Genomic DNA, 9,884 nt, shown 5'->3' with positions numbered 1-9,884 from the left:
ACTGTCCAAGCGGTTGAGGCAGGGATGGCGGAGCATAGATTGGAGCGTGGACCAGCCCCGGGGCTCAAGTAGGGTTTCCTGGAGGAAGGCATTTTTGCAAGATATTTTTCAAAAAAAGATAAAATCATAACTCTCACACAGATAAAAAAAATGAGCATATCTGTCTTATTTAGTGCTGCTAAAACAGAAATACCACAAGTGAGTGGCTTTAAGGAACAGAAATTTATTTTCTCACAGTTTGGGAGGCTAGAAGTTTGAATTCAGGGCACTGGCTCTAGGGGCAGACCTTCTCTGTTGGTTCTGGGGGAGGGTCCTTGGCTCTTTTTCAGCTTTTGTTCCTGGGTTCCTTGGTGATCTTCATGTGGCTTGGCATATTTTTTCCCCCCATCTCTGCTGGCTTAATCCACTCTTTTATGTCTTAAAAGAGATTGATTTGAGACACACCCTATACTAACACTGCCACATTAACAACAAAGAAAACCCATTCCCAAATGGGATTATAACCACAGGTATAACTCATTGTCACCGAGTTGATTCGGGCTCGTAACGACCCTACAGAACAGAGTAGACCTGCCCCATAGGGTTCCCAAGGCTGTAATCTTTACAGAAGCCATATCTTTCTTCCACAGAGCAGCTGGTGGGGTCAAACTGCTGGCCTTTCAGTTAACAGCCAAGGTCTTAACCACTCTACCACCAGGACTCCCTAACCACAGGGTTAGGGTTTACGATACATATTTTGGAGCCACACAATCCAATCCATCCCAAAACCCAATGTGTTAAAGAATTTATTTAACTGATTAACAAGGAAACTGGTGAGGCGTTACAGCACAATCAAAGGGCAACCCGAAGAACAGACGTATTTATAGATCAGGAATATTGAAATGAACGTGCAAACAGAGGCAAAACATCGGAGGGAGTCGTCCTTCCACCGGCCAATTCATTCAGGTGTCTGTGGAGAAGAATTATCTTGCATTGCAATCATTCACCTACACTTTCCAAAACCCAGTGCCAGTGAGTTGATTGCAACTCGTAGTGACTCTGTAGGACAGAGCAGAAATGCCCCACAGGGTTTCCAAGGCTGTAATCTTTACAGAAGCAGACTGACACATCTTTCTTCCACTAGTGGATTTGAACCGCTGACCTTTCCGTTAGCGGATGAGCATTTAACCGCTGGGCCACAAGGGCTCCCTTCTGAGAAGACCACAGACAAGAACACTCTATAGAGATCAGTTCTACTCCATAAGCACATGGGGTCGCCATGAGTCAGAATCGTCTTGATGGCAGTGGGTATGTTGGAACTGATTCCTGGAGGATGAGTGGGCGTCAGGCAGCAGAAGAGGGCAGGAACAGCATGTGCAAAGGCCCAGAGGCAGGAAAGTGGGCGGGGTCTGAGATGAAACCACAGCCTTTCCATGTGGTCAGAGGACTGAGAGAAGTGAGGAAAGGGGACTGATGGGATAGGGTGGTTTGGGTTTTTGTTTTGTTTGCATTTCTGGGGGGCCATGGAATACGACTTCCAAGTACAGGACAATGACTCTGTGCCCTGACTTGTGCTAAGTGTTCAACTTAACCAAACAAAACCAAATCAAACCCACTGCCGTCGAGTGGATTCTGACTCATAGAGACCCTAAAGGACCGAGTAAAACTGCCCCATAGAGTTTCCAAGGAGCGCCTGGTGGACTTGAACTGCCGACCTCTTGGTTAGCAGCTGTAGCACTTAACCACTATGTCACCAGGGTTTCCGTTCAACTTACACATGTGCACAAAATCCTCCCAAGACCACTGGGGTCTGAGGTCACACAGCCAGCCACAGAGGTGGAGTGAGATTTGAATCTTGTCTGCCATTAGCCCTGATATATCAGGGCTCTAGGATGCAAACCAAAAATCTAAACCCATTGCCATCAAGTCAATTCCTATTCAAGGTGACGCTACGCATTACAGAGTAAAACTGTGCTCCAGAGGGTTGTCTTGGCTGTTACCCTAACAGAAGCAGAATTCCAGGCCTGTCTTCCGAGGCACCTCTGGGTTCAAACTAAGACAGGGCTAGAGCCATAGAGCCATTTTTCTTAGCCTCGAGACAGCCCTGCACCCAGCCCACTTCCTAGAGTTCTTTCTTTTCCTCCTCAGAACCTCCTTAAAGAGAAACAGCCACCGGGTAGCCGGAATCAGCTGAAACAGGTCCTGCCCTCCATCCTGGCATTCCGGATGACCTACAAGTCATTGGAAACCCTGATGGCATACTAGTTAAGAGCTACAGCTGCTAACCAAAAGGTCAGCAGTTCAAATCCACTCCTTGGCAGGCAAGCAGGTTACTTTTAAAGGGGTTTACAAGTAGAGCGTTCATACAAGTTAGTCAGCAACATTCTTAAGGATACTATGCAGGCAGGCGCAAGAGGGTTTACATATAACCTCCAAGCAAATGCAGGATTCAAATGCAAAGCTGAGGGGGGAAGGGGGGCAGTAAAGGGAAGAATTTTGCTATACAACGTTGTAGGGGAGAAAGCCAGATAAAGAATACAGCACTGCGGGGGTTCTGTCTCAGAGGTTGACAAACTGGGGCTCAGAGCAGTTCACTCTCCTTCTCCCCGCCTCTTCCCAGAACTCAGCTGCTTACTTCCAGCACTTTCCATGAACTACCCATCCCCAAGGCAGGAGGGCAGGAAAGGCAGGCCTATAATAGTCACAAGGCAGCGCCCCAGTTCAGTTACTACGCCTTTATAAGGTGGCTGGGGGTGCTGGAAATCTTAGCTGCAACCCCGGACTGCATAGTCCACCCCAGGGTCTATCCCCGAATCCTTTTGCTCCCAGGGGTGAGAAGAGCCAAAGAACTGCCCGGTCCCCCAACCCCCACCGTGCGCCCCCTTCCGGACCAAGCGTAAAATTACGATGCTCAAGCCCAATTCCGTTGCCACCTGGGAGCGGTTTATTATTAACCAGCTCCCCGAGTGGCCGTACCATTCTGGTCCGGGGGGATCTGGGTGGAAACCGCCGAGGGCTTCTCCAGGGATTCCCCCTATCGGGATAATCTTTGTGCCAACAGAGGCAGGAACAGTAGAGTTGCGTGGGGTGCTCAGGGTGGCGGGCCGCAGACCCCTCGCTCTCCGAGTCTGGGCCCTTCCCCTTGCAGTCCCCCCCCGGCAGTTGGTTCGCGCCATGGAACGCCTAGCAACTGACCTTTGTGAGAACATTCGGGCCCGTGCCGCTCGCGCAGAGCTTGCGGGTACACGCTGCGGTCGGTGGTGACATCTGCGTCGGCGGATGTCTCTGGCCGAGTCATGGCTCTCGCCGTTCGAGTCGTTTATTGGTAAGCGCGATGGTCACATTCCCCCTCCGCGACCGCCGCCCCAACCTCCTCCATCCGGTCGGAGGTGCCTTCTTGGGGCCCGGGGGCATCAAGGGCAGGGCTCATGGAGACCTGCTCCGAGAAAAGGGGTTTCCATCAGGGTGTGTGGGCGAGAACAGGGGGAGGGCGCTGATCACCCCTCCCTAGAAGAGTGTGTGTGTGTGTCCGTGTCCATGCTAAACACCCCGAGACCGAGGCCCAACTCCGGAGCTCAGGTTGGGGTCGGCATGGTAATGGGAGAGGAGCCCCCGTTTGTCTACCTTGGAATTTCCTCCCCCAATCTCAATAACCACAACGTTGCTGGGTGTGGTTGGAAAGGATTTGGATGCATAATTTTTCTGTCGTGTCACCGTGAACCCCCCCCCCCCGCTCCCTTTCTGTTCTCAGTTTCCGCATTTGTAGCAAGAGGGAAGGTGAGCTTCATAGTCACCGCGGAGGGAGTGCTATGTGGCGGCACCAAAGGTGTTTGATCTAATTCCCCCGCTAGAATGTACACCCCAGAAGAGCTGGGAATTTTCTCTCTTGAGTGCTGCATCCCTTTTTTGGGCCCTGTGTGGCTGTTGAACCCACCCAGAGGCACTGTGGAAGAAAGACCAGGTGATCCTGCTTCCATCCCAGTTACAGCCGAGAAAACCCAGTGGAGCAGTTCTATTCTGTAACGCCTAAAATCGATGAGTCAGAATCTGCTTGATGGCGATGGATTTGTTTGTGTGTGTGTGTGTGTGTGCGCCTAGTAAAATGCTGGGCACACAGCAAATGTTTAATACACATGTGCCCAGTAAATTTACCCTCCGGGAAACCCCGTGGAGAGAGGAATTTTAGCTTCATTTTGTAGATGGGCAGGGGCAGGCCAGGAGAGGCACCCGAAACTGGGACTGCAGGTAATAGCCACCCAGGCAGCCAGGGGTTTGGAAAGACTGAAATCTGTCCCCGCTGTAGCAGTGTCTCTGCCCATGCGACAAAGCAGAGGATGCGGTGACATATTGCAGCTCTCCAAGGCATGTGTACCACATTCCAGTCCCGAAATAGTGTGCGGTGGGGGGTTGGGGAATCCTTTGGATTTTAGTCTTGACTGGGAAGGAGTTTGGAATCCAGGGTTAACTGGATTTTCCCAAGAGGACTCCACCTGGGCGTGGGCATGGGCGGTGGTGTTATTTATGCAGTTTTTTCAAATTCTAATCCAGTCCCCCCCCCCCCCCGCTTTCTCTGTGTCTCACTGTGGTCTCCTTGTCACCCTCCCTTTCTGCTGCCCCTTTTCTGTCTTTTGTCTCCTTTGCTCTGTGGGTTTTCCTTGTCTGTTTTTTTCTGTGTGGGGGTCCACCTCCTTCTTGGGTCTCCGCCTCCCCCATTGCCCTGCCTGTCCCCAACACTCTGTGTGTCCAATGTGTTTGTGTCTTTCCTTTCCTCTGTTTGTGTTTCCTTTCATATCTTCTTGGCTGTCCCCTCATGCTTTCCTCCATCTCTCTCCCCTCCTCTCCCTGGTCCACCTCCTCTATCCCGTCCCTCCTCTCCCCACTCCCCCCTCATCTCTCCCTGACTCCCCCCTGTCTCCATCTCTTCCCTCCTCTCTCTGGCCCACCCCTTCCATCTCTCCCCACCTCTTCCTGGATCTCCCCTCCTCCATTTCTCTCCTCCTTTCCCTGCTTCCCCCATCTCTCCCCTCCTTCTCCCTGGCTCCACCCCCCACCTCCATCTGTCCCTCTGCCCTTCTTTCCTGCCCCCCCCCCCCGTCTCCATCTCTCCGCTCATCTCTCTGGCTCTCCCCCCTCCATTTTTCCCCCTATCTCCCTGGGCATCCCCCATCTCTTCTCCCCATCCCCCCACTATCTCCACCTCTCCCTTCCAACTCACTCTCTTGGACTCTCCTTCAACCAGTGGCGCTTGAGGCTACAAGTCTAAGGTAAGCTGAGCCTGGGGAGCCAAGGGTATCCTTGGGGGCTGAGGGGAGTGCCTGTTGGGGGAAGGGCTGGCTGTCATGACCCCTGTGTGACCTCCCACCTCATTTTCAGTATTGTCAGCTCAAGAAGCGCTTAGAAGATGAGTTCCCCGGCCGTCTGGACATCGTGAGTCTTGGGCGTGGGGAGGCGGAGCCAAGCCCAGGTCACCTTGTCCATCCTTCAGGCCAGAATGGCACTGGGGGTGGTTTGGACCAGCTCTGCCCTCCACCCGTGTTCTCCATTCCCTGGGAAGGGGAGGGGGTCCCCAAGAGGGCATCTCAGCCCCTTCCAACAGCTCTCCCTTCCCCAGAGCGGCGAGGGGACCCCCCAGGCCACCGGGTTCTTTGAAGTGATGGTAGCAGGGAAGTTGGTTCACTCCAAGAAGGTATGTTTATCTGTCTATCCCTGTCTCTGTTTTGGGCTAGTGTAGGGTGGGAGCTTAGGTTGGGGTCCTGGTTCCAGCTCACCCTTTCCCTGTTCTTTATGTCCCCAGAAAGGTGATGGGTACGTGGACACAGAGAGCAAGTTTCTGAAGCTTGTTGCTGCCATCAAAGCCGCCTTGGCTCAGGGGTAATGTGCCCTGAAGGCAGAGGTGAGGGGGTCCCACTGAGATGGGGGTGGGAGTGGGTGCCATCCTTTGGATCCTCCCGTGCAATTTCTGCTGACTCCTCGCCCAGGGTGGAGAGCCTGGTTGATGGGGAGGTGTCACTTGTGTCCACAGAGCAGGAAGGATGGAAGTTAGACGTGGGGTGAAAACAGGATCAGACCTGGGATTGTGATGTGCTCAGAGGGCCAGTTTGGGAATGAAAGGTGCAGAAGAGACCCCACAGTCTGGATGGAATCTAGAGCTCTGGATCTTTGTTCCATCACCAGGAAACAGTTCCCAGCAATACCAGCTCCAGCACACCCTACTCTCCCCACCAGTCTGGAATCAAATACAATACCAGCTCCCAGCACCCCTACTCTCTCCATCAGTCTAGACTCAAATACAATACCAGCTCCCAGCACCCCCACTCTCCCCATCAGTCTAGAATCAAATACAATACCAGCTCTCAGCACCCCCACTCTCCCCATCAGTCTAGAATCAAATATGATACCAGCTCCCAGCACCCCCACACTCCCCACCAGTGCAGAATCAGAAACAATGCCAGTTCCCAACACACCCTAAACCTAGGCACCACTTCCCAGCCCAGCAGTTGAGTAGTGGCAGCCAGCTGTTTACCACTGGAGTTGACTACCAGTTCCTAGTGTACTCAAACCTGTGTACTAGTTTCCAAGTGTAAAAATGGTGCGATGGCAGCGTCGGCGACTGACCTTTTAGCCTGACTTCACAAAAAGGGGGATCAAGATCATCAGCCTGTGGTTGATTCCTTTGAGATGCAGGTCAAACATAACTTCCTTTCTCCAACCTTTTTACCAATTCTGACACCAGCTGTCCCTTCCACAACACTCTCTACTTCTCGGCTGGATTCGCTAATTCATTGCAGTGGCCACACAGAACTCAGAGGCAGTACTCATGATTATGGGGTTTGTTAGAGAATTACCAGGTTACAGTTCAGGACTGGGAATGACTCAGTATATAGTTCTTCCATCAGCAGAGCTCCTCAGCCGTGCCCGCAGGCAGGCTTCTCTACTCCTTGACTTCTTGGCCCCTGGGGCCCTGCCCTGCTGTGCTCGGACTTGTGTTAAAAACTATCTTTAGCTCCTCTCATAAGTACCCAGAGGCCCCCCACTCTGCCAGGAAGCCTTGGTTTGAAGGCACTCAGCTCTTTCTCCCTCTGTGGGTCAGCGAGCCTAGCTCCGCCAAGTGTCTGGAGACTCCAGCTCTGCTTCGTAGCGTTCTGTACGGTGAGATCACGCCTGGTGTTAATTCGAATACAACTGCGTGAAATAACGCAACATAAAAAGACAAGTAATGTCTCGTCTCATGCAGTTCTGAGATGAAGTGAGTCTCCCACAATTGAAAAAAAAAAAACAGTTAAGAATTGCGTAGTCTCAAAGCTGCATGAACAGAGTAAACGGTGAACTGTTGCTGCAAGGGATTGAGGGTGCCACCGCAGTGGAATTTGAATCCCTGAAGATAGAATGGGGTGTGTCTCCTGGGTAAACACACTGTCTCTGGCCATTCCAGATGGTCAGCTCAGAGGCATTTGCTTAATTCAGCAGGAGGTTTACTTGGACTCTACAAGGTCATCTTAGACCCTAGATGAAGTTATCCAACTTCAGCAAAGTGGGGTTTATACAAGAAAAAGAGAGAGGGGAGGGAAACTGCAGACGGTCTGGGAGAAGGACTCTTGTTTGACAATTTCATGAGTGTGGTTTTGAGAGGTTCCCAAGACAGGCGTAGAGAGGGTACCAAGCACCCTGGGGCAGTTTCTAAGTTTTGGCCCTCCCTAATTTCAAGATGAATAGATGTTGATAGTGGTAACTTATCAGCAGAAACACCTTCCCCCTCTTGTCCTGCTGCCTCAGATGCCTTTGATATTTGTAGCACCTCAGAATGTCATTTCACTCCTCATCTGGTGCCCCCTTGGATGGACTTGTGCCCAGGGGCAAGTGTCCCTCTCTGCCCCTCGCTACGCCTCTGCTGCAAGACGAAGCTCACTCAGCTTCAGTAATTCGCTAGAAGGACCGACAAAACTCAGAAAAGCTGCTATACTCACAGTTACGGTTTATTTCAGTGATAGGCTACATATTAAAGTCAGCAAAGGGGAAAGGCACATAGCACAGGGTCCAGGAGAGACCAGGAGTGAGCTTCCACTTGTCCTCACCCCGTGGAGTCGTGTGGACAGCACCCAATTCTCCCAGCAACGATGTGTAGCAACATGCATGGAGTATTGCCAACCAGGGGAGCTCACCCGAGTCTTCTGTTGCAGGGTTTTTATTGGGGGTTAGTCAGGTGGACATGATGACGACCCACATGACTGATCTTAGTCTCCAGTCCCTCCAGAGGTCAAACTGATAGCTTGTGACCCAAGTCCCCCACGTAAATGACATTGTTGGTATAGACTCCCTGGTGACCCAAGGCCTCCAGGTAAACAAAGACATTCATCAGGCAGGATGTTTCAGGGGTTTAGAGGTTACCTCCCAAGAGCCAGGAACAAGGGCCAGATCTTTTTTTTTTTTTTTAAAAGTTGCCATCAACTCAGTTCTGACTTATGGTGACCCCATGTGTCGGAGTAGAGCTGCTCCATAGGGTTTTCAGTGGCTGATTTTTTGGCAGTCGATGACCAGGACTTTATTCCAAGGCACCTCTAGGTAGACTCGAACTTGCAGTGTTTTGGTCTGCAGCTGTTCGTGCCAGCCAGGGACTCCAGACCTTTCTTTGGGCAAGGTTTTACTACGCAGTAGGAAAACTGATCTGATGGGGCACTCTGAACTTGAATAGGCCTTCTGAGGCTATCAAAACAATTTCAGTTGTTGATGAATTCCCTGAAAGCCTTCGCACGAGTCCGGCTATCTGTAACTGAGTTCTGCTGGCGGCCACCCGTCAGCACTCCCAGCCAAGGTCTAGTCTGCAACATCTCTCTGATCAATTTCTTACTACAGACCCAACTAAGAACTAGGTTGTGTGCCCAACTTGCTTGCTGGGTTACGATTTCCTTCACAGGGCCTCCCATTTTCCCCGTGCCTCAGTTTCTTTCTAGGTCTGCATTTCCCTCTGTCTCTCCATTATCTTTTTTCTCTTTACTATACACCCACAATCTGGGCTCTGTCCCCACAAGCTGGCCCCCCTGATGACTGTCTTTTCTCTCCACAGCCCAGGGACCTTGGCCCAGCCCCTCTTGGCAGATGCTTCATGACAGGAAGGATTGAAATGTCTTCTGGACGCGTGGTCTTTCCCAGAATCTCTTGCGTTCGCCGGGTCGGGGCAGAGGTTGACGCCCCTGGTCTTTGCCTCTGTGTGTGTGTGTGTGTGTGTGTGTGTCCATTCTGGGAATCTAGTTTTTCACACTGGCCCTACTGCCTTCCCGTTCCCCCACTTTCACTATCTCTCCCTGTGTCCCCCCCATATCTCCACTTCTATCTCCCAGAGTTTATGGGAGGTCCCACCTCAGGCTTCCTTCTCAGGGGGAGCTAAGAGGGGGATCAGGATGTGTGAGTGAGTGTCTCAGATTGCAGCAACTGTTGAAATGGTTCACGTTCAATAAACATTGGGTGAGTTTACCCAGTTGGGCCTTTGTCTGAGTGGACCCTGTTTTACCCCCTGGAACCTCCTCCCTCCAGTCCCCAGCCCTAGAAATTTTTTTGTTTTTAGCTTCCGTGGAATCAGTCCCTGTTATGGGTTGAATTAAACCCCAAAACCCAAACCTGTTGCCATTGAGTCGATTCCAGCTCATAGTAACCCTATAAGACAGAGTAGAACTGCTGCATAGTTTACAAGGAGCACCTGGTGGATTTGAACTGCTGACCTTTTGGTTAGCAGCCATAGCACTTAACCACTATGCCACCAGGGTTTCCTGTGGATTAAATTAGGGCACCCAAAATATATGCTGTAAATCCTGATCTCTGCCTGCAGTTATAATCCCGTTTGGGAATGAGTGGTTTTTGTTAATGAGGCAGGAATAATACAGGATGCATTTTGAGTCAATCTCTTGAAATAT

At 51.4% G+C, this 9,884-nt stretch overlaps 1 protein-coding gene across 1 annotated transcript; it reads left to right on the top strand.

Moving 5' to 3' along the window:
• Positions 1 to 3,165: 3,165 nt before the first annotated feature.
• Positions 3,166 to 9,452, top strand: SELENOW (selenoprotein W). The gene is made up of 6 exons (XM_049901393.1): positions 3,166 to 3,304; positions 5,219 to 5,243; positions 5,353 to 5,406; positions 5,591 to 5,665; positions 5,774 to 5,872; positions 9,041 to 9,452. Exons 1-5 carry the CDS (start codon positions 3,276 to 3,278, stop codon positions 5,852 to 5,854), a joined length of 264 nt encoding a protein of 87 aa, XP_049757350.1. The 5' UTR covers positions 3,166 to 3,275; the 3' UTR covers positions 5,855 to 5,872; positions 9,041 to 9,452.
• Positions 9,453 to 9,884: the final 432 nt, after the last annotated feature.

The sequence above is a fragment of the Elephas maximus genome, chromosome 11, assembly GCF_024166365.1.
Source record: "Elephas maximus indicus isolate mEleMax1 chromosome 11, mEleMax1 primary haplotype, whole genome shotgun sequence".
NCBI classification, from domain to species: domain Eukaryota; kingdom Metazoa; phylum Chordata; class Mammalia; order Proboscidea; family Elephantidae; genus Elephas; species Elephas maximus.
This window is presented reverse-complemented; position numbering and strand designations above follow the sequence as displayed.